This window comes from Lethenteron reissneri, unplaced genomic scaffold, assembly GCF_015708825.2.
Source record: "Lethenteron reissneri isolate LAM-NWPU_2019-01 unplaced genomic scaffold, ASM1570882v1 scaffold_1092, whole genome shotgun sequence".
NCBI lineage: Eukaryota > Metazoa > Chordata > Hyperoartia > Petromyzontiformes > Petromyzontidae > Lethenteron > Lethenteron reissneri.
The window spans coordinates 20,077-45,267 of NW_026890775.1; the positions used below are offsets into that span (position 1 = coordinate 20,077).

At 48.7% G+C, this 25,191-nt stretch overlaps 1 protein-coding gene across 1 annotated transcript; it reads right to left on the reverse strand.

Annotated features, from left to right (window-relative positions):
* Positions 1–941: 941 nt before the first annotated feature.
* LOC133361470 (sorting nexin-13-like) lies at positions 942–25,191 on the reverse strand. Its single transcript, XM_061580386.1, has 16 exons — positions 25,111–25,191; positions 18,649–18,754; positions 15,297–15,502; positions 14,344–14,460; positions 13,385–13,511; positions 12,660–12,697; positions 12,304–12,385; positions 12,022–12,164; positions 11,210–11,317; positions 10,053–10,163; positions 8,749–8,910; positions 7,534–7,611; positions 7,215–7,360; positions 5,024–5,092; positions 3,975–4,087; positions 942–3,450 (listed from the first exon to the last, which is right to left on the reverse strand). Exons 1-16 carry the CDS (start codon positions 25,174–25,176, stop codon positions 3,200–3,202), a joined length of 1,923 nt encoding a protein of 640 aa, XP_061436370.1. The 5' UTR covers positions 25,177–25,191; the 3' UTR covers positions 942–3,199.

Genomic DNA, 25,191 nt, shown 5'->3' on the forward strand with positions numbered 1-25,191 from the left:
AGCGTCTCGTGACGTCATCACCCTTCTCACCTCCCCAGCGTCTCGTGACGTCTTAACCCTCCCCAATGTCTCGTGACGTCATAACCCTCTCATGACGCCATCACCGCTATTCGCTCCCACCGCGTCTCGTGACGTCGTTACTCCCCCCCTCACAACCTCGCCCCAATCTCGCGTGACGTCATTTCTCCTCTCCTGAACACCCCAGCGTCTCTGACGTCGTAACACCATTCTCCACTTCACCTCAAAATAGCGTGACGTCATCCCGGCGCGTGACAGACAGACATGCACGCGTGGTGTTGTATAGAGATGTATCACCAGGTAAGATCTCGCTAAGAGTAAAGCCTCTTTGCAAAGGGAGACCTGGGTATAACCAATACGAGCGCAACAGAACGATGTAATTTTAACAAGTCGCCTTTCGCGACCAATATCCACAACACATGTTTTTTTTGGGTTAGATCGTGATCTAAACCAAAAAACCCGTATTAAGAACGATATCATCACTGTGCAATCTCGTCACACGGACCACACACCGCACTCGATCCCAAGAAAAAGGTTATGGAGCATGTTTCACCCTGCAGACGAATGAGCCTTGTTTGAATTCAACCTCTCCGATTAAATTCCTTTGGTAGCTTGTTCGCTCAACGGAGCAGTCAAGCTCAAAGCCACGGGACTGCGCGCACGCACACACCACGTGTGAGAGCTGCCCTCCAGTGGGCGGTGATGGAACTACAGGATACCGATTTAAAATGTCAACACTGCAGGCGACGTTTCAGGCAATAGCCCATCTTCACAGCACACCAGAGTGGTAGTAGAGTGGCATTTGGCCTCTCGAACCGGCTCGCAAGAGCATGTGGCATGAGAACACCGCTTTGCCATGTCACCGCCTTGAAGACGAAACCCACCAAACTCCTCGATAAAGACCGCAAAAGCAGACAACCGCGTTGATTTAAAAGATACCCTTTATTTAGTTTTAGTATGTGTACACGTCCAGTCTTTTAACTTCAACATCCTGTACAATCTAGTGTAAAATAAAAAGGCAAAGTGCTATTTGTAATTGTTTTTTCGTATTATTATTTTAAAAACGCCGTGATAATCGTCAGACTCGATTGAGGATGGGGCTGACTGAAGCAATTGGAAAGAACCCTCCCCCCCCCGGAACCACTGTGAGTACAGTCAGGCACATAATGGACACAATTAATGTACAAATACATACACCTATCGGACCTTATTTACAAACGGGGCGTTGAGCGCGTGTGGAAAAGGGAGACTTGTGTGCTGTTCTGTACATGCCAAAAATACTGGAAAGCCATGCCAAACATTTACATTTAGTACACCGTTACAATATTTCACAACACGGCACGGCTCTCAATCTACATCGTGTGCTCTTAAAATCGTTAAAACTCAGAATGCATAATAATAATACGCGACCGCACAATTTAGTGGAAATCGGTGAAAATTAAAACAAAAATATCGCAGTTTATTGTTTTAAGGGGGAACCTCGAGCCAATATTACAGCGCGCTAGAAATGTGTACCTTCCCACAATATAGTACGTTCCAAATATTGCACACGGATGGACTTGTACTGCGGATTGTGCACGAAAGTTCAGTGTTGGGGGAGCAGAGACAGTGAGTGGACCTTCATCACGTGCAGCGTTCACGTGGAGTTGTTGTTACCCAATTACATTGTAAGGTTTACGCTGGCCAACGTTGCTGCACATCTCATCAGTGAAACGGCAGCACGGACAGCATTGGCGGATGCGCGTGGGCTGGAGGAAGTTGGGGTGATGAAAAATAGAGGGTCAAACAGCAAGCTGGACTTTGGATGAAGCATTTGCATAATAAAAATGTAAACAATCTATGCAAAGTAGCACTGCAGGAAAAATGTGCCATGGGGCCCACTGGAGAAAGAAAAATCAGCTCCCAAGCATGCAAATTACACAGAGCGTGCCACCATCACTGTACTCGGTGAGGGACAACAATTATTTTTTTAAATCTCCTTGATCCCATCACTTTACAAATGCTAGGTAGGCCAGAGGAAACACACGCGCAGCCCTTGGCTAATGTAGCATTTACAGCTTTCCAGGTGATAATTATATTCTCATTGTACACTGGTTAAGTGGGCACAATAAATTTGAATCGAACAGATATGAATGTTCCATTGTGCATGATCACGTGTTGCACAAATCCATTTGAGTTGTCGACCCTTCCCGCTGCACCCACAGCTCACGTGCCATGCGTGTTTGGGCAATGATATTTCCAGCTCAATTGACCAATAGCGCTGGAGGGGAGCGGGGCAAGGGGACGTTTGCAATGTGTATAACGGAACGCGGATTATGAAATGTTGGGACTGCAAAAAGAAAAAAATTCTACTCCCATTTGTTGCTTGTATAACAGCTCTAATTCAAAATATAACAATTTCCCTGTAAACATTGTACTACGATAAGTTTTAAATAAAATGTCCTCAACTATTTTCTCACAAAATGCACCATTTGCTCGTCCTGATGTCCCATTACTGGATTTCCAATCCCGAGGTTAGGGTGTGGGTGTTTGTCATTAAAGTTCTATATTGACAGGTAGGCTATGACCCAACGAAATATAATATCCACATCGGTGCCATTCTGCAAGACAGCTTAAATAATTAGTACTGCTGTTCCATTAGATAAACAATCACTTTTGCGTAAATACTACGATTTCATACAACTTCGATTGGTCACCACAACTGCCGAGAGACATACAATTTGTGGATGTGCGCCGGCTTGGGGAAGCAATACATTAGTGGTTAAAACGCTGACCGTGTCATTCGAATTTGAAACAAAAATCATACAGTAGCTTAGTGCCCTCCATTACACGTGTCCGTTGAAGACACGCAGGTGCTCTCTTAAAAGAATCTTCACAGAAGCCTCAGGAGACTGGATACAAGGCCTCGGGGTAGTCGATGCATGGTCAAAGCATTTTCAAGTCTGGACGTCAACCGCCAACAGCCACGAAATTCACAAAAAAATCCAAACGGCTCCAAGGCGGGAGTTCCGATCCGCCACGCTCCACGCGGCGTGACAACTCGCGCGCGAGCGTGCCCACAAGTTGCCGTGGCTTCCCATGCCGGGCCACGGCGCTCGTGCCACGCCGCCGAGCGGCTAAGAGGAGGACTGCGCCAAGGCAGAGCGAGACGGCGCGTCGGCACACAGCAGCAGCGTCCGTGTCACCTCCTGACCGAGACACCCTTGGCACTGCCCGTGGGCGAGCGACCGTGGAATGCTTGTAGGCGCGGCGAGCGAGAGTGCAGGCGGAGGAAGAGCTGGTGCAGCCGATTCTTGGGGTAGAGGCTCTCCAGCAGGCCCTCCAGGCACACGTACAGCAGGCGGCGGTTCAGCTGCCGGTGCTGGAACATCTCAAACACGCGCAGCAGGCCCTTGCGCATGGTCTCAGCGCCCAAGATGTGCTTGAGCTCATCTGCGAGTGAGGAGAATACGTTCAGTAAAATGCGCATGAATTGCGTAGTTTTCCAGCACGCATTTGTTTTTGGAAATATTTCATTAGCGGCATAGGAAGCTGACGGATAGCTGTTAGGAGAAAAAGATGTAACTTTTTGCCTGTTTTGTGTCTCCCAAGTTTGAGGCAACGCTTTGATCAATTTGGCCAGTTATAAAATATGCCAAGTCCCTTACAGCAACACAACCGTATACAAATGTTTTGCTCATATTGGATTAGCTTTATTAAGGTATTCCCCCGCTGTTACAGAAAGAAGGACAGACGGAGAGAGCAAATGTATTAACGCTTTCAACAAACAACATTGAGTAGAGACAGCGGTACTGGCTACCACGTTTTTAGAGCAGACAAATTAACACGTAGAGTTTCAGTGGCACGAGTTCCTTCTGACTGCCAGAGAGAAAACGTCGCTTGTTCGAGGTTTAGACGGCGCCGCGGCCGGTGCGTCACTTCTGGCGCGGTAGCTCGGGTGCCGTCGACGGAGTTACCCGGCATGCTGCTCAACATCTTGGCTTGCGCCGCCACCCTCGTCCTCATGTGGGTGTGCAGGTTCCGTGGCGGTGGCGTTTCGGCCAGTATCCCTCCAGGCCAGAGCGAATCCCTGCAGGGCACAGCCGGCACACGGGCACACTTCACGGTGGCCTGCTAAGAACGGAGAGTGGACTTGGACAGGGCGCGTCGTAAGAATGGATGGCTGGTGGTAACGATGGAGCGCCAGGCAATAGAGTTAACACGCGCGACAGGATGGTCACCATGTAGCCAGATTGTCCGTCTTCTCAATGCCAGTGAGGGCATCAAGGGTTGGCTCACGATTATCATCAGACATCTATTAACCGCCGGACGAAGCCCCAAGCTGTTTGCCTTCTCTTGCAGTCTTGTGATGCAACTCACTGACCGCCATCGGCTTGCATTTTAAAGCGCTCTGGAAAGGGCGCGATATAAATCCGAAATAGACTATAATAGAATCTACAACCTACTGGTAATTGAGCTGATAGTATTCCTCCATCTCTACGGTGGGTGTCCTTCTCCAGCGTATTCCATCCTTTTGGCTAGCGCTCAATCATCAGTCTCGACCACCGGCCATCATCCCTTCCCTCGTGACTTCTCCTGGCTTTGGCCAGTTAGTTTTCTTAGCGCTCAATATGACATCTGTAACTTGTGTATGTTCACAAGTCCACATGCGCCCCCCATCTCCATCTTTCGGTGTCATTCCACGATGTCGAGGTTTATAAACCATACTTCGCAGCAAGGAATACACAGCATGTTGAGCAGAGTCATCCAATATGGATTACCTGCAGCCCCAGGGAGCCATGTGGCTTAGAAGCCCCTCCAATAACTTCACAAACGTCTATGAATAGGAAATAAATGGTTTGGCTCGTTCCAGCTTTCACCAATTTTAGACAGATCATTTACATATATATACAGCACCTTGCGGCTACTTAGGCTGTTGGTCAAAAACACAACAGCACAATCTAATAACACACAATAGTATGCAAAAACACACGTGGTCGTCCGTGAGAGGTGATATCGCTCTTACCGAAATCGCTTGACATATTCTGCCACCTGCTCCGGTGATGTCATCAAGTCGACATGGTCAACAATTTTCCTGAAAAGAAATATCAATATTCATATTCACCCCACTATCTACACAACTGAAAAATGCGAGTGCAAACATAAGATTTGTTTTACATTGTACAGGTTAAATGCACCAATTATACTCTTTGGTTTTTACGGTAAAGTCACGTAGGTAAAAAAATTAAAATAAATTAAATCACGACGTTTCGGGCGCAACACAAGGACGCTTGTGTTGCGCCCGAAACGTCGTGATTTCATTTTTTTTTACAGACTGCTTCGTGACATAATGTACGTCTGTACGTATGCATGTGTGTATGTACAACACCAGTGACGATTATCTGAACTGGTCCTGGGCATCCCCTAGGTCGACTCAGCCTCAAATGAGTACCTGGTGCGGTGTTTAAACTTAGCCATGAGGGAGACAAAGGCATCCAGGCGTGGTGTTGGCCACCCACCCCCTGGTGTGCTGTGCTAACGGCACTTGCCCCATCAGTCTGTTACAGGCTATATGGGGGATCTTTGTCTACGTATGTGTGTATGTATTCACGTGTCCTCAAGGTGCACCTGGCCTGGCACAGGCGCCATGGTGACGTCACTTAGTGGTGGATGGCGGATATTGGTATTGGTGTATGCATGTATTCACATGCATTGTGGCTCTTGAAATATTGAGTTTTGTACCGAATTTGAAAAAAAAGTCAAACAAATTCCTGCCGACCCCTGGCCCAGGCTTATCGACGTGCATGTCAGCCCGTGGACTTGCACCCGCACTTTCACGAGCTGCATCACGAATGCCAAGCTGCGTGGTTGTAAAACAATATTTACGGAAGTTTTTCCAAAGTGGCAACTGTGGACAGAGAAAGTGTTTCACTTGCTTAATTCTATATTATGTAACGCACAATAAGTTAAGTATCTTTAAAAATAGATATATCAGGATGATAAATAAAACGTCAACCTTGTTGTTGTAATGGCTCTTGCTAACTCTTTCCCTTGTAAAGAACTTGAAAACAGCAATTAATGTATCACTTTATAGGTTTTGTTATCTCTATTTTTCGACTGCTCAGCGCCCTTCGAATGGCTTACCACATCACATTGTCGTCACTGTTATCGTCATTATTACATCCTGAATTATAAAATACTTTTGCATATCAATGTAATTCTGTGTTGCACCGTGGCTTTTAGGCATGTAACAATAAATGCATGCATTACTGTTCATAATTCATTGGCTCATGTGTGATTAAAGTTGAATTCGAATTTGTATAAATTATATGCAAATGGTATACTCATGTTACATTGAAGATGATGGAGCAGACAAACCTATACACATGAGACAGACTAGGCAAGAAACGATACAAATGGGACAGTAACCACAAAAGAGAGGGCTGGATATTCTTGAATCTGCACGTTTTAAAGCAGGGGTGGGGAACGTCCGGCCTGCGGGCCGTACAAGGCCCACGGAATCATTTGGTGTGGCCCTGCCAAGGCAACTGCAGGCGGGACTCGAAATTCAATAAATCTAGGAGCAAACCTGGAAAAGCAGTTGCGAGTAGCAGCAACATCATCAATACCAGCTAGCATCACACGCCTCGCCAAAGAGAAGCAGTTCCAGCCATCACATTAGGGGGCGAGTTAATTAAATGTTTGACCAAATATAACAGGCAAATTTTTAAGTTGATAATTTTGTATGGCCTGCGAATAATGTTATAAATATCCAAATCGCTCTTGGCAGAAAAAAGGTTCCCCACCCCTGTTTTAAAGCCATGCAGCAGGATCACCTCCGCCACACTTGCTATGAATGCCGAAACTAAGCTCTGGTTGTGTACTCTACGGTTTAAATACAAGCACCTGTGACAGGATTTGTCGACGCAATTTTTTTATTTGTATGCAAGCACTGTTTATTCTTAATCATGTGTGCAGTTAGTTTTGGCGGTGGATTTTGTGTTAACGATTGTTGCTTTTGCTCTTCTCAGTTTGCAGATTCCCTTCCTACATTGTCCTGTAACTGCCGCCACTACCGACGATTTTGGGCTGTGGCTGTCCTTGTAACAGATCTGCGAAGCTCAATGTGGCTTTACCAGCTGAGATAATGAAACCGATTCATATCAAAGCATCGAACCGCTGTCGGGGTGAATGATTAGCGTGCCACGTCATTATACCTGTTAATCATGTCTCCGAACGTGGCGCGTATAAACTGCTGGAGTAAGTTCTTAATGTTTCGTCTCAGCCACTGGTTCCGATCCTTCAGGTCAAACACCTCGTCCATGAGCAGCAGCATGATCCGCAGAGGCAGGTTGTCGTCAGCCTGGGACAGAAGGGAGACGGGGGGGGGACGATCAGAGAAGGATCGCACAATCGGGGGGGGTCTGGCAAGGGTCCCGTGATGGGGAGATGGGGGGGTACGGAGTGGGGGACAGAGGGAGGGGGACGGAGGGGGGGGACGGAGGGGGACGGAGGGGGGGGGGGACCACGACTCACGTTCTCGTCGAGCTGCGCCGACACGCGGCAGTCGTCGAGCACAGTGGGTCGCGTGTTGCGCGGCAGCAGAGTGGGCACCTGCGGCGCCAGCACACGCCGTAGACTTCACGTTAACACCGGCGCGGAGAGACACCCGGCTAACCACGTGCCCATTCCATTCAGTGCAATTAAAATTACCACCGTGGTGGGATGCCAAGAACATTGCGTATATGCAGACATTCGATTTCATTAAAACACAGACCCTGCAGCATTCATCTCGATACATACGCTGCCATTCCATTCTATCAAAGTACTTTCTTAGTATTCATTCCATTGTTTGGTTTGTTCTATCAATTGTAACCCAACAAGATAGTAATTGTACGTGCTTGGGATTTTACACACACACGCAAACAAATGGTATGGGTTTTATTAAGAACTCAAACGCATCGTCCAGCAAATCAAATTCACAACAATGAATTAAGATATTTATCAATTGGTTTTAGTCATTTGACAAAATTATGTTTTGCAAGAAAGTTATGTCCTGCTGCTGTTTAAAATAATATAGCCACGATTATGCCTTGTTTGGGTTGCTGGCCGAAAACAATGTTGCGTGCCTATGGAACCCATCTAGCTGGTACCAAAATGATGCTTCTTTGCATGTTTTACCACACGCATATGTGGTTAATGCAGACTTGATGCCTTGCAATGGGAGTCTCTGGCGTTTGAACATCTTCACACCTCCTGTATTATTGCCAGAAAGGGGTAAAGCCTATTCTATTCCATCACAATGCTGCGTGCATTATACACGCAGTATGGTGACGTCACTTGGCGTGCACGGCACGATGTAAGGAGTGATGCCATGGTCGCAGTCACACTTGTTGGTTTTGAGATGTCACCTTTTGCATGTATTATGACTCTTAAAGAAGGTATTCTTCTTTCCACAATATGACTGAGGTCAGCAAACTTAGCAACGTCACTGCCCGCTTTGATCGTACGCCGGCAGAGTTTCAGATATTCACCAGGAGGCTACCTCCTGAAGCCGTCCGATAGCTCGCCCACCAACCTCGACACGGACGTTGCCGATCGACTGCCTGCCGTAGGAAAGAATAACAAGCGAGGTACGTGCATGCTCAAGGAAACGTGGCCCCTTTTGGTCTTGGCACGACACCCGATAATCGAGATAAGCGGGTGTCCAGGGTTCCTGGCGGTGACCTTTGCACTGGGCTCGCCACGCACCTTGCTGCTGAAAATCTTGAACTCGTTGTTCAGCTTGTCCGACATGCGGCCCATGTTGTCGGAGACGCGCGTCATGCCCTCGACGAAGTTGTCGGGGAAGGCGCGCACCGCGTTGGACACGTTGCGCACCGAATTGCGCAGCGGGTTGACCAGGGTGTCCATCTGCGGCGGTGCCGGAATGCACGCGTGCATGCCGTGGTCAGTCCCTACCCCCCTGCTGCATTCCAGCTCCCCTCGATGGCAGTGGAAAAGCTCGGGAGGAAAACCCATTTAACCGTGGCACGCTTACAATACAGTGTGGATTCATATCGCGTCCGATACAATATATGGTGTGGATTCATATAGCGTCTACGTGTGACAGCATCTCAAGACGCAGCGCAGAAACGATAGGAATAATTGTTTTTAAATAGAGAATGAAGGCATCAGTCAGGCAGAGAAAAGTAAAAATGCTTTAGTGTGAACTTGAACAGGGGGGGAGGTGCAACAGCATGGATGGCTGGGAGATGCAAGTTCCAAATCATAGGGACAGCAGAAAATGAGCAATCTCCTACTGAGCAAAGGATGACCAGAGAGGGTAGAGGTAGGTGAGTGCGTAGAGGGGAGTAGCGTGAGATTACAGCGGAGGGAGAGCTAGGCAGGTGTGACTCCATTGAGTATTGTGAACATGGTGAGTGCGATCTTGAAAATGACCTGGGATTGGAATGGAAAGCAGTGGGGTGACCCGGGGTATTGGGGCAATGCAAGAATGCTGACAGGAGCATTTGGGATCAACTGCATTAGCAGCAAAAGCGGTTCTATGATGCGACGTTTGCATCGGAATACTCTGAACACAGATGTTTGTTGACGTGAAAGTGCGCGAGAAGACAAGACAACGTGGCTTACTAAACTACGCTAAACGGTTTTTACTTTATCAGGTAAGGCCCACCGAGGTATTCAACTCTTTTTCAGAAGCGACCTGGCCACAAATGATAGGTCAACCAAGTGGCTTATCGCGGGGAAATATATATCAGCAGCAAAATACTCTCACAACGCAATGGAGAGGAGCTAGCATGGACTCGGGCACTTTAGCCGCATTGGAATGTGATATTTAGAAAAGTCTTAAAAAATTGGGATAGACATTGCATGTATTGACGTTTAATCGGCGTATCACGTGACGTTTAAGAGCACCTGGCTCCATGTAGAAAAGACACGAAGATATCAAACATAGCCACGGCAACCCGTCTGATAATTGCATGCCACAAACGCCACACGCCTTCTGTCCCGGTGCACGGCTGCTGCGGTGCGCACAAGTCCGTGCGACGAACCTTCCTCGCGAAGTCGCCCTTGCCCCTGTTGTAGGGCTTGTTCTCCAGGAAGACGAACACGATCGTGGACAGGCCTGGGTGCGCCTTGATCACTTCCGCGTTCAGAATCTCCTGCAAGGTCGCATTTACTCATCAGCGGAGCAATCTCCCAGTCGATAACCACACCACCCCCCCCCCCCGCCTCCCCTAATGATCGATGTGGCGTGGGGAGGCCTTCATCCAGCAGTAGATTGAGAATAGCTGTACATTATTTATTTATTATTTCACACGACTCCACCGGAGAAATCTCATGCAGCCGCGCTCATGTGAATGGCACACGACTGCCGTGGCTCACGGCACCCGTCTGTTAGTCACGATACTAACCACTGTTATCACCATCATCATCATCAGCCATAATCAATCCACTTCTGGATGAAAGTCTCCTCCCCAAGCCGTTGCAATCACTCCCGCACCACTAATTATCACGGTTGGCTGCGTACGGTGCGAAATAAGTTCAACGTGCAAATGCGCATAAGCTGATTTAATCAATGAGCTAATACGAATGCCAAATAATAATATAAAAAAAGCCTCGCTAAGTCTCAGAATTCTATTTTTCATAAAACATTTATTATTTCACATCCTCCCTCATATTATACATCGTGATGTTCGGGGCGATATTACCAGGGGGCATTGACGGTTTCAGGCACACTGGACTGATCAGGGTGCGGTGTGTGGGGGGGAAGGAAGGGATTTTCTTTGGGGGAGGTGGGGGGGTTGGCCGGTCATTGCCGTTCTGGGCTCAGGTATTTAAGACTCGTTGAAGGTTTAGGAAGGACCCCATGTTCATGCGTATTCTTCTTCCTTGTCTCTGAGCTTATCGCTCAGATGTAGTCTCAGAATTGTTATGCGGCAAGGTTTTCCACTGGGATGTTTGGCCAATCCCATTAATGAGTGTTGGGCTGCATGTGGAAGGAAACTGAAAAACCTGGATCAACCCACCAGGCAATGGGTAAGCATCTCCTGGCCACCTCGCAGCGACATGCCTACAGCACCTGGGAAACACTGGCGGTCGACCATCTTCATGTGGTAACCAGGCTCCAACCTGCTTCACTTCGCAGATCTGATGTAATCGGGCGCAATTAGGTTCATTCGGTGGGAGGCTGAAGCCATTCACTCACCTGCAAGTACTTATTGAGCTCTTTTTTCCTCCGCTCCAGGAATTCTTTCTCCATGTTCTTAAAGGTCTTCTTGCCGGGCATCTTCAGCGAATTGGCCAGGTTCTCAAACTGATCAACCACAAAACAGGGACAAATAAAGAGACCAACAGAGTAACGTGCATTCATAATGAGCTGCATGTTGGGAACATGTGACCATGCAATTGTAAAGTAAAATATTGAATTTTGATTTAAAGCTTTCGTGACACGTAGGGATTCATATTATTGGTTCTTTCGTAAAGTCACGTAGAAGGGAAACAATAAAAGAATGTTTTATATTTTTATAATTTTATTGTTTCCCTCCTACATGACTGTACCGAAAGAACCAAGAATATAAAATATTTAACACGAATTTGAGTTACCTGGCATCTCTGTCAACTAAATACACAACCTTGTCAAGTTGTTGACTTAATTGGAGCCAAGATACTGTCCTTTGGCAGCCACTGGATGGCTCACGAGAAGTAAACAAATTATTTGGCGATACTGCGTTAAAACTGGTGCACGAGTACAAACAACAAACCAACAAAATACATTAGTCACTAACACTGCCTTAAATAAGAAGACTATAATATGCGACGCTTAAGGCAATGGCCGTTCTTTACAGCACCCAGAGAGGCCAGAAACGTCGCCTATTATATACATTTTATATTCAAGGCGGTGGTAATGAGAAAATGCGTTTGCCAATATAAGGCAGGATTGAAAGCGTCAATGCGCGTGCACGAGCGAGTTTGTGGGGGCGGGGGGGGGGGCCACGGGGGCGCGCGGGAGCCCCTCACCTGTTCGGTGATGCGCATGTGCAGGTCGTTAAAGTCGCTGTAGCGCCGGAACGTGTCCCAGCTGTCCTGGCTGCCGTCGTGGTGGCGGCGCATCACAGTGATGGCGTACAGCGTGTAGGACTTGCCGTGTTCATTGCCGACCCCTGCCACCGGGGCAAGCGGACGCTTTGTGAGGCTCGGCCACAAGACACCAACGACCACCGGCGCTCTGCAGGCGCCAAAACTTTTTGCTTCGACCGTGTTTGCCTGGCAACTGAGCCGACGTGCGGAGGTGGCATTTACCGGTTTCGGTGATCTGTGCTTGGAGCTGCCCGGGCTCTTCTGGGCTGGGCGTCTGGGCTGTCAGAGACAGGTCATCTAGGGACTGGCACACAAGGCCCAGCAGGCAAAGGATGTGACTTGGAAACAAATGTTTGTTATTAATATTATTGTAAAACTTTAATCCCAGCAAATGTATGTATGTAGAACGTCCGTCGCACCGTATGCAGCCACCCATGCGAAATCTGAGGTGCGGGGGAAGGACAACAAGCTAAGCACACAAAAAAATGAGCTTACTATAAAAAAAAAACTCACTCCTAATCCTTTACTAGGCTACAGTTGCGCAATCGCACACGTATTGTGACATTGTCTTCTCTTACCACATTCAAGCTGCTCGCCGGAGACCCATTGTAGGATTCTGTCAAACAAAAGACGTTCACGTAAATGTATCATTCACCATAACCCCCTGGGGATACAGACTTTACGGTGCTACAAGAGTGCTGCTAAATGCGCAAGTGAATTGTTTTAAACCACGCGGGTGATGAACGTGCACGTCCGGTTGTTATAGGCCGTGGAGGGCGGCGAATGGCAGCACAGCAAAACCCGTCATTGTACTGGGCATCAACTCTCCCACTTCTACGCTCCCCTCCCCACCATCTTCACCAACTCCCATTGACGAGCGGCTGTTAAGTACGGTCAGACAACCGGCACGGCTCGCATTGGCGTGGGGAGCCCGAACCCAACAGGGCATTGACAAAAGGGCTGTGCGTGCGCGCCACTGGTGACGCTCGAGAGGCAACCGATGCAGGGTGAAGATAATGGACTTCGGACAAGCGAGAGCAACAAACGCAGAGCTCGACTAAAGTTCAAAACTCAAACCGCGACCTCCATCGCGTGGGGCCGCATCAATGGGAATCTCCCTGCGGGTCGTCACCGGAAGCGGCCGTGTGCCGTGCGCAGCTAGCGAGCTCTGTTATCCGAATCGTTCCCCTCTCGGAAGCTCTGTTACCCGAATCGTCCCCCATCCCAGAAACTCCGTTATCCGAATCGTTCCCTCCGGGAAGCTCCGTTACCCAAATCATCCCCATCCCAGAAGCTCCGTTACCCGAATCATCCCCCTCCCGGATGCTCGGCTCCTTGAGCATGTCCAGCTCGGCCAGCGCTTTGACGTAAAACGAGCTTTGCTTGAAGCCCGGGTAGTAGCGGTCATCTCGAAGCATGGTATCGTACACCTTCACACACGCACACACACACACATACACAGAAAACGGACAAAGATCCCCCATGGAGCCTTTAACGGAGTGTTGCGGAAAGTGCCGTCAGTGAGCACGTATTAAGGTTGGCACGGCGCACGATGGGGTAGTTTTGCCAGCACCGTGCCTGGCCACCTTTGCCTTCACAGTTCTGATGTAAGCACATTGTACCGGGTACCCATTTAAGGCTGAGCTGACATCGGGGAGGTCCCCAAGACCAGTTCAGATATCACTTGCCATTGAGATGTTAGCTGTAACCAGGTCAAGAGGTCCACAAAGCAGTGCACTGACCACTGAACCACAGCTCTCCACACACATACAAACACACATACGTACACAGGCACGCACACAAACTCAAGTGCGTAAAGTCGCCATTCACCACGAAGTGGTGGTGATGTCACCACGGTGTTTGTGCCAGCCCAGTTTCATACAAACACACTGTGCAAACATACAACCCGCATCTGTCACCAAGTGGTGGTGACGACATCACGTCACTTGCGCCACGCTAGGTCCACACTCACACACACACATCCAGTGAGTACTTTAATAATTATTACACAATATTAAAATAATGACACATATACACACACTGCAAATCTAACTGTGTGTACAGTTTACGTAAAGTTATTTTTGCCCATGTTTAAATCTTGTCAGATCTCAGAAGATAATCTTGGATTGGTGACCAACATGCGTACACTACAATTAGGGTTCTTAGTCGCGCCATGTTAAATAAACACCGCAATTATTGCCCCATAAAAAAAGCAAAACGATGACAACAGACCCAAAAACAAAGTACGACTGGCGGACCAACCTTCCTCTGGATGTCATCGAAGAGGGCCGGGAACAAGTTGGGAGGAAGATCTTCCCTGTGCAGCTTCTCGCGTAAGTTGGCCAGCATCAAGTCTTCCACGCGGACGCGAGGGGACGCCTGCATGCAGCGCAGGGCATCACGTGCCACACACACAAACATCATTAACGGCCGATGTCAATACAGGTGAATAGATGACAAAATGCAAACATTTGGGTTAAATTTGAAGCGAGTTCTCATAGATTACAGATTAAACGTCTAATCCTGTAATCACTGCTAAATTTCAATTACCAGACCGTGGCCCATGCTCGCGCTAAGCCGGCTGGTTTTAAGCTGCAAGTGGCTCCTCTATTGGTGTTGGCGCAAGCGGCCCAGGTGCGCGTGCGGAGGTGGACTGGAGCGTGGGCAGTAGGGCTGGGCCGCACTAGCCGAGGTCTTTTTCAACGACCCCCAACCCTGTCCAGCCACTCGGCCGATTCCAGGACCACAGCGGTCAGCGTCGGCTTGGGTTTTTGGCACGGCGAGGCCTACCAATCAAGGTGAACCCTGTGCCTCGTCCAGTTTGCCTACGGAGTTGACTATATCCAACCCGGCTGAAGGTACGTGGGACAATGAGAAAGACTTCCTGTGTAGCCAACGTAGACTGGTAGGGGAAGTGCTGTTAGCAAAGAAACATTGAATGCGAGTGCAACAAAGGAGTGAGTGGTGTGGCCAGAACCATGCTCAGTCACTTGTCTCCCCAGTGCTGATGTTTACACATCGCACCAGGTACTCATTTAAGGCCAAGTCGACAAAGGTATGACTCGTCACTGATGTTCCCGTGGGACACGCACACACACACACACATGGCACGCTAGTGCTGGGCAACAGTCGCCACCATACGACTCGACAGTTGTTCTGTACAAACGAGCTGCGCGCCAGCATCGACGCCGCCCGGTCGCTCGCGCGCCGGCCACCTTCTCGCCGAGGTACTGCTCGTAGACTCCGATGGCGGCGTTGCGCAGCATGACGACGAGGTTGTGCGTGGGCGGCGCGTGGCGCGGGGCGCCGACGCGTTCCCGCGTGTGCAGCGCGTCCAGCTGCTGCTCGGCCGTCACGCGGTAGCCCTCCACGATGAGCCAGAAAAACAGCAGCGCCTGCGCCGCCATGCTCTGCATGTAATCTGAGGAGGCATACGGTGCACGTGCGCCCGCCCAGGCATCACAACTTTGCAACGTCGCACCCCCATCCCCCCCGCCGCCCCAGCCCTGTCGTCCGCACCCAGCACCGCGAGAGCCACTCACAATGACAGCTGCTGCTGCTGCTACAAATGACAGAGGCCCAATGTTCATTCCACGTCATTTAAAAAAAAAACCTGTTTCAGAATTCCCTTTTAACAGTCCCTTCGTCACTTGTTGGTCATGGGAGTAACTTGATCTAATCGAGCATACTGCACCACGCTGACCGGTGTACGTTGGTGATGGGGGGAGTTCAAGGGACGGCACAGACATCACTCCTAGTGCACAATCCACCGCACGAACGTTATCCAGGCCTTCTCTCAAACGCAGGAGTATTGTAGCCTGTACGTCTACTGCAGATGGACATGTCCTTCGTCCATAAATTGTCTCTTTATTTACTTTATCTGGACTGGTCTTAGAATTAAACCCTGCTACGCCTGGTATGCAGGAGGTTGTCGGGTCGATCCTGACCCTGACGCCTGCTGGATATTTGGAGTCAGCATGTTCTCCCTGTGATAACGTGGACTTTTCTCCAGGCACTCCGGTTTTTCCCTCCACATTTAGGAACATGCGTTTAGAGTATTTGGTGTCTATAAATGTCCATACGATAAGCCACTTCGTTGAGCTATTATTTTTAGTGGGCCTTACGTGGAATTTTTTTTTTTAGTGTCGTAGTTTGGTTACTCCTTACAACTTAGTCAATGATTAGCACTCCCAAACCATCTCTGGCAGCCCTCGTACAAGAGCACGTGCGATTTTGGTGAATTAAACAATGCTTTTGGTTTTTCTTTAAACATGATTAATATTCTGCGAGGAGAGAAATTATTATAAGTCGTGCTTTAGCTGGTCAAGACAACCTCAGCAGATATACTTGATGTACCTCCGTGGAATCTCGTCATTCGTATTCATACTATGAGTCATCATAAAGCTTTGTGTTTGGGTAACCATCCAGTGATTTGAAGATAATCTTATTTTCTACGTGCAAACAATATTACTGGTGGTGGAACTATTCATGCACCCCACCTCCCTCCATCGTTTGCTGAAATGTCACGGATGAGGATCTGATTCAAATAAACACCGATTCCGCTTTAACAACGTGGTGAATGTAGCGCCTCTAGTGACTGCAGGGGTCACCATGAACTAATTACATGACAAGACATGCAGGCCACAGTCGTGCGTTTGTGGCCATGCAACTCCAAACTATGGACCACAAAGTAAACCACTGTAGAACACGAAGACTTTCTTGACCACCAAAAGAAAAGCTTTATTTTGGATAAACCACCAAAGTCTGTGCTCCTGGCTAACAGACCTCGACAATGGCATCTATCTCCCGAACAAGTTGCTGCCATACGAAAGACTAGAACACAACACACACGAATATAAATACATTCGTACACAAAAAAGTCACGTATCATTGCAAGCATGCATTTTTGGCAGGACTAATTGTTTTTCTTTGATGTCGAATGCTACGAAGTGGTTTCATCGCCAATGACGTTGTTGCTATTAGCAGGAGGAACCGCCTCTGCTTTGTGCCCACCATTCGATCTGAAATTCACACCGGGCTGCCACCCACGAACCCGGTTCGTCAGTAAAAACTCCCCAACGTTAGCGCCGGGGCTCCAATTCAGCCGCGTCTGTCTCAGTCAGTGGCAGGGAAAATATCCCCGCACCCGACACACCACATCCGGTATAACCTCCTGTTATGGCTCTGGCTGCTAGTCACGTGCCAACTCTCAATCTACCAGCGACCCGGGAAATATTCGGTGAGAAATTAAGCCCCGAACGGTGCCAATTTGGAATGAATTCGGTGTAAGTATGCATGCTGAATTTATTTTGCGCCGTACGTAGCCAACCGTGCTCATTGGAGGTGTGCGGTGCGGGCGCAGTGTGGGCAGGGCCATGTTGACGTCCGTATCAAATATCGGGGGCCCGACATGCGTGGCGCTGATGAAGCACGAGTCGCGATCGCACAGCGCAGGCGGGAGCACACGTCTGCGCACGGCGCTGCAGAGATGTACGGCCGTAGGGCCCGTCTCCGGCTAAAACCCCTCTGCTCTCCCGTGTGACACTGCAGCGCTCGCCATCGGTGTGGAAAATCACCGTGACAGTGTCCGCTCAGCGCAAGGTCACGTCCGCCGGCTTGACGCCTCTCACGAAGTACAGCCCGTGCGAGATTGCACGGCGCTCACCGCCACGCTCTCTCCCTCCACTGCCCCAATAGTCGTGCACTCTCCTCCATAGTCTGGAACTCCCTTCCCCCCCAGCCATCTGTGCTGTGCAGGTCTCAAGACCATCCTCTTTTGTCCTCCACCTATGACCGAATGCATCTCTCCACACATTAAAATACGTCCAATGTTTTTCGTGTACAGCTTCCTGAAGTGTGCTCGCAATCGGACGCCGCTAAATAAACCCAAATTGTTTTCTACTGCACTGAACACACGAGGGCTTGAGCGCGACCTGCATACGGCAAGGCAGGGCTCGTTGTGCCGATAAGTCACTCCGCATGCAGATCACAGGGCAGGAGCAGGGTTAACGCGCCAACGCAATAGAGCAAGTTTCACGAGCAAGAGAGGGGTCATTAAAAAGGATTTAATATAAATAAATTAAAAAGCTCTGAACGTCTTGTGTTCCCGAGAATATTTGCTCTTTTGAGCGAGCAGCAAAGGGATATTGTGCACATTTCCTTTGAGAGGCTCTGGCCACGGGAAACAAGGCTGCCTTTGAGTGTTTAAAGAGTCGCAGGCACGAAGCTGCCGTTTCAGCCAGGCATGGCACCAACAGGGATGCATGATCTCACAGGAAGCCGGCCGTTCCCTGCCGCCACGACGGGTGATGGGCAACGGGGTTCAACGGATTAAATTAAACGCCCCAAAAGCTGGGGGAACCATGAACCGGCGCTGACGCCGTCGGACAAGAGTGACAAGAAGCGTCGCATTCCCGCGCATCCTGGCAATCGGTGGACAGACACACCAGAGGTGAGGGGTTGTGTGGGGCAGGAGGGGACGGGTGACGATGGAAACGGAAGAGGTCAAAGATCACAAAAAAATTATGCTGCGCATTGACCGTTTTCTTTAAGACGTGTGCGGCTCACCGATGAAGTACTGCAGGGCGATGTTATTGCCCAGGATGTCATCAAGGGGGATGACGCAGAGCTTGCCCAGGTTCGCAGGCAGCCGCGAGCACTCCAGCTCCTGCTCCTGCGTTGGGAACAAAAAAGGGAGGCGAGCGTTGGCCTCGCTCAGTGGCCCCTGCAGCTTCTACGCCAACGGCCGCTCATGACGTGCGCCCCTGCCTTGCCTGCGGCGTGTAAAACCGCCGCTTCAACAAACTATCGACGACATCGCAGCAGAGACTTCAATACATGTTAATAGCAATCATAGTCATTTCATTTATCTTTCCAGGAGAGCTGCAATTGAGTCTCAGGACTGTTTTTTCAGAAGGATCTTCCTGCATTGGGATGTTTAGCTCATTCTCTTGTTTGGGAGCACTTGAGAGACTTTTTGGCACCGTTTCTGCAGAGCATCTTGAGATGCATTTGCATGAGCATGTCAAAGAAATAAACGTTATTGTTGTTGTTGCTTTGCACATGGGAAGAAATTGGAATATCCGGAGAGAGGTTAACACTCAAAGCTTTGCACAGATCGCTTCATGAACATACTGAAGGTCTTGCAGGGATACACTACGCTACTCCTGATGCAATTTTATGACTCTACAACCTCAATGTAATGAGACAGATGTTTCTCTCCACCTACATCAGCCATGTGAATAAGAATACGGACATACTTGCCAGAATGCCAATTTTAAAAGACTCCATCCCTGGCTATCAAAATGTTAATATTTAGATTTATTTCAAGAACAAAGCATTAACGCTTGCTTTCAAAACGAATGAACAAAAATGTATCGGAGGTTTCACGCGGTGAATGCGAGTGGTGTTGTACCTCTTTGTTTGTCCAGCAGGGCATTCAAAAATAATTGGAATCTTTATTTATACTGGAGGAATCCCATAAGCTATAAAGCTCTTTTTCACAGATGTCCAGTCGAGGCGGGTCAAAAAGTTACAACAAACGATACAAAACTACAATAGGAGTAGTATAGAAAAGGTAAACAAATCACAAACTAAACTCAACTATTTCTACTTTTCCAGGCAAAGCCCACTGAGCTTTTAGCTTCTTTTTCAGAAGAGACCTGGCCACAAACACTAATTCAAAGAGGTGGCTTATCATGTAGAAATGTATAGCAGCCAAATAATCGAAATAATCTTCAATCATGCTGCAATAGGGTGCGCTCTTAGCTCAACACACAGCTACGGACACCGCGTGGTGTGTTTAACAGTCAGCTAACGCTTAACGTTAAGCGGTAACATTAAGGGACAACGCAGATGCAATTCCATTAAAATGTTTACAAGCCCTGGGCTTTTAATGTGACCATGCTGTGGCTAACATTCAAGCATCATTTGCTCCAAAGTTTTTCACACTACTGGAAAATACGTTTAACCTGTTCTTGCCAAATTCTGTGTCTCTGCTCATGCCTGTCATGCCTCGGAGAGACTCCCACTTGAAAGATTTTCAAGTTTGGAGGTGGTCGAGTGGCTTTCGAGGTCGGAGCGCTGAGCCGGCTTTGCTTAGACCCTGGGTTCGAATCTGGGTTAAAGCCACCTGTGATTAAACAGTTTAGTGTGACCAAAATAAAACCCCATCAGAGTTCAATAGATTTGCAGTTAATTTGCCTAAATGCGAGCGCTGAGAATAACAAAAATACATTTTTTTAGACTGGTCGTGTGTCATGCAACCTCATACATAGTAGGGTGTGTGGGAAAAGTGCAACGCCTGTTGGATAAGTTCTGTAAAATTAAACTTTGGCAGCCACCCTGTTTCTAATGCAATTCTTGGTCTCGTGACACACGGCTGATAACACCCTGAAATACATTTGGGAAAGGGGTCATCATTTTTAATCACCATTTAACCAAAAAAAGTGAAGCTTGATATTTGTAAATGTGACGCAGGACATCTGCGCAGAGTACAATTATTTGTTGTACTACAAAGTGTAAATGCGTACGCGCAAAGTCCATTACGTTCCACCGATGCACTTCACAGCGAGAATCGTTGTGTTTCTAACGTTAATAATCAAGTGGAGGGGGGAGGGGTACCGCGGGTGCCGCGGTGTTTTTATTTGTACGGCTTGAGAGGGACGGCCGTTGCATATCAATTCCTTAATGCCACGTCCGACGAAAAAAATGATTCCGCTCGCTTGTAACCGAATCGTTTAAATATCCCACTTTGCCATGAGAGAGAGGTGGCGGGGGGGGAGGAGGGGGGTAAAAATCCCCCAAATTAAATATCGCGGCGGTACGTATGCTCGGCATGCCGCTTGAGCCGGCACGCGCACCGATGGACCGCAGCGACAGCGATAATAATGCAACTGTGCATCCCAGAAGCGCTGCCCCGTTCCGGTCGGCTTATCCTCAAGCCGGCATTCGTAAGCCGTAGGAGTGCCTCCCTCCATATAATCCCGACCTAGAGGTCCCAGTGGGCTCTCTGGCCAAGTGTTCGTTAGCAAGATAGCGGCCAAAAAATGATGAAGCCAAGCACGATGAATGCAACTGTGTCATCGTAAATAAATAAAAATCGGAGATAACGTGTTACGTGTCCACCGCACCCTTACCCCCATTCACCCCTGCACCCCACCCCACCTTCACAGCCGATGCAAATGCAGATGACATAAAAGAATGTGCCTTGTGGCTGGCAGGAAATTTCCGCTTTTAGAACAAATAAGTAACTTAGACCACAGACGTGCAGTGGACACAATTCAAAGGAAGTGTAAGCTGTCATGTGCAAAGTGCGTCACGTGCCGTGCCAGAGGAACATTGCAATAAAGTCATAAATCGAGCGCTGAGGCAATGAATGGGCGTTAAGACCTGTACTCGTTGTCCATAACCAGACATTTAAAAGGAGAGACTTCTTCTGCCCTAGCTGCCAGCGAAAACAACCTTTGCCGGTAGCATTGGGTCCGCAGTTCATGCCCACAGTTATAGGGATACTAGCTGTACTACCCGGCTTCGCCCGGGACTTGTATCTACCACGGCCGGCCGCCTTTGTCTCCCCAGTGGCGATGTTAATACGCTACAGTAGTTAAGTTACTCGTTTGAGGCAGAGTCGACCTAGGGGAGGTTCAAATAATCGTCACCGGTGGTGGCCGTGAGCGGGAATCGAACTGGGTTTGCCGGGTTGGTAGCGCAGCATAGCGTTAAGCACTACACCCACCGCTCCTCACACACCACACACGCACACACACAGACACACACACAGACACACACACAGACACACACACAGACACACACACAGACACACACACACAGACACACACACACAGACACAGGCAGCACGCTAAGCACTACACTACCGTTCCCCCTACACAACACACGCGCGCGCGTCCATAGGTACACATACACGCGCTTGCTGCAGACACACACGACTTTCAGGGTGCATACGGCAGTAAACGACTGAAATAATAAAGCGGCAATGCTGTGTAAGGAACGCCTTAGACCCGCATTATACATTTGTGTAATGCGAGCGTAAACACACAAACACACACAAACACATACACAATACACACACACATACATGCAGACACACAGACAGACACATAACACACATACATACACACACATACAAACACAGAAACACATACACACACATACATAGACACACACATACATACACACAAACACATCCACAGACGTACATACACACATACATACAGGCACGCAGACATACACATAAACACATACAAAAAAACCCACATACATACACACACACATACATACACACAAACACATGCACACACATACATACACACATGCATACAGACACACAGACATACACATAAACACATACACACATACACATGACCCGGCTTCGCCCGGGACTTGGATCCACCACGGCGGCAAAACCGACATACATACACACACAGACATACACACAAACACATACACACACATACATACACACATGCATACAGACACACAGACATACACATAAACACATACACATGACCCGGCTTCGCCCGGGACTTGGATCTACCACGGCGGCAAAACCGACATACATACACACACAGACATACACACAAACACATACACACACATACATACACACATGCATACAGACACACAGACATACACATAAACACATACACATGACCCGGCTTCGCCCGGGACTTGGATCTACCACGCCCAGCCGCCTTTGTCTCCCAAGTGCCGATGTTAATACGCCACACCAGTTACTCGTTTGAGGCTGAGTGGACCTAGGGGAGGTTCAAATAATCGTCACCGGTGGTGGCCGTGAGCGGGAATGGAACTGGGTTCGCCGGGTTGGTAGCGCAGCGTAGCGTTAAGCACTACACCCACCGCTCCTCACACACCACACACGCACAGACACACACACAGACACACGCAGACACACACAGACAGACACAGACAGACACACACACACACAGACACACAGACAGCACGCTAAGCACTACACTACCGCTCCCCACACACCACACACGCACACACACAGACACACACACAGACACACGCAGACACACACAGACAGACACAGACAGACACACACAGACACAGACAGCACGCTAAGCACTACACTACCGTTCCCCCTACACAACACACGCGCGCGCGTCCATAGGTACACATACACGCGCTTGCTGCAGACACACACGACTTTCAGGGTGCGTAAGGCAGTAAACGACTGGAATAATAAAGCGGCAATGCTGTGCGAGGAACGCCTTAGACCAGCAACACATTTGTGTAATGCGAGCGTAAACACACAAACACATACAAACACATACACACACATACATACACACACATACACACAAACACATACACACAGACATACACATACACACAAACACACACATACATGCACACAAACACATACACAATACACACACACATACATGCAGACACAGACAGACACATAACACACATACATACACACACATACACACACATACATAGACACACACATACATAGACACACACATACATACACACAAACACATACATACACATACATACACACATACATAGAGACACACAGACATACACATAAACACAAACACACATACACATGACCCGGCTTCGCCCGGGACTTGGATCCACGATGCCCCGCCGCCTTTGTCTCCCCAGTGACGATGTTCACACACGACAGCAGTTACGCTTTTGAGGCTGAGTGGACCTAGGGGAGGGCCAGGTCCGTTTCAAATAATCGTCAGCGGTGGTGGGCGTGAGTTGGAATCGAACTGGGGTCGCTCAAGCAGCTTAATGACTGTTTGTACAAAGAACATATAAAGAATCGATTATAATAACCAGGCAAGAGTCCACATTATAGACTGCCAGTACACGCACTCAGCTTCATAAGCAGGCTAGAGTGTACATGATAGAGTGGCAGTACGCTCACCGAGCTTAATAAGCAGGCTACAGTGTACATGATAGACTGGCAGTACGCTCACCCAGCTTAATGAGTATTTGTACAGTGAACATTAAAGTAATCGATTGTTGGCGCGTTGGGTTTAAAAGTAATATTAATAGCACACATTGTGGTGGGGGTGTAGTGAAGAGTAGGAAAAACTTTGATGAATTTACCTCAGAGTGGCGTGGTGGGTGTCGAGGCCTAGTAGCGTGCAAAGCCTGCGGCCTCGCCTAAAATTGTCGGCTTGGAAGAGGCAGGGTACGGGTGGCGTTCCTTCCCCCCCCCCCTAGCGCTCCAACAATACTGTGTAATGGCTATTATTTAATTAAATACGGAGCTTATGAAAGTGGCGAAGGCGTGGCTAGCCGTTGGCAGGGGCAACCGCCGTCCAATGAAACTGCAGCCCTTGGCGAAGGCGTGGCTAGCCGTTGCCAGGTCCAATAAAAGCGGCGAAGGCGTGGCTAGCCGTTGCCAGGGGCAACCGCCGTCCAATGAAAGTGCGTATGGGCCAAAGTCCACACACACACACACACAGACAGACAGACATGAACGATTTTATATATATAGATTGTGTCCAAAAACTCCAAAAGTAAGTGTCTCTGTATAATGCGGCTGGCATTATGTCACGATATGAAGTAATGTCCATGCGGAACCATTGCAGAGAGTGGTTCATCTTTGCAAGACACAATGCAATAACGTGAATCTATATAAATTATAAACGTGACAACATCTGAAGGTGCTGTATGGCAAACAGTATAGGCATTTATCTTATCGAGGCAGCCAGTCATAGGCACAGGAAAAAAAAGTCTAGATGCTGGAAAAACTTGAAGCGGACCAGGAAGTTAACAGCATGGGTGGCTGGGGGAAAGAAGTTCCAGATGATAGGGGCAGCGGAGGAGAATAAGTGGACCCCCTCCCGCCCCCCAACTGAGATAAGGTTGAATGGGGGCTTCAACAAAAGGCTTTGGTTGCTGGAGTGAAGAGTGAGCGGACAGAAGTAGAGAGAGATGAGAGGGGGAAGAGGGGTGCAGGGGACGAGTCCATAACATCACTCCGAGGTCCCTTCAAGGGTCTCCTTTCCTCACCTTGCCACACCGGAGCCGATCCATCCTGACCTCGCACAGCTTCTTGACAAACTGCAGGCTGTTCATCTGCCCCTTCACCGT

Coding starts and splice junctions, on each gene's coding strand:
- LOC133361470 (XM_061580386.1), bottom strand. CDS start 25,176: ATGAACAGCCTGCAGTTTGTCAAGAAGCTGTGCGAGGTCAGGATGGAT. Junction 8,911..10,052: donor AGGGCGACTTCGCGAGGAAG/GTTCGTCGCACG, acceptor GCACCGCCGCAG/ATGGACACCCTGGTCAACCC. Junction 4,088..5,023: donor GAATATGTCAAGCGATTTCG/GTAAGAGCGATA, acceptor TGTGCCCTGCAG/GGATTCGCTCTGGCCTGGAG.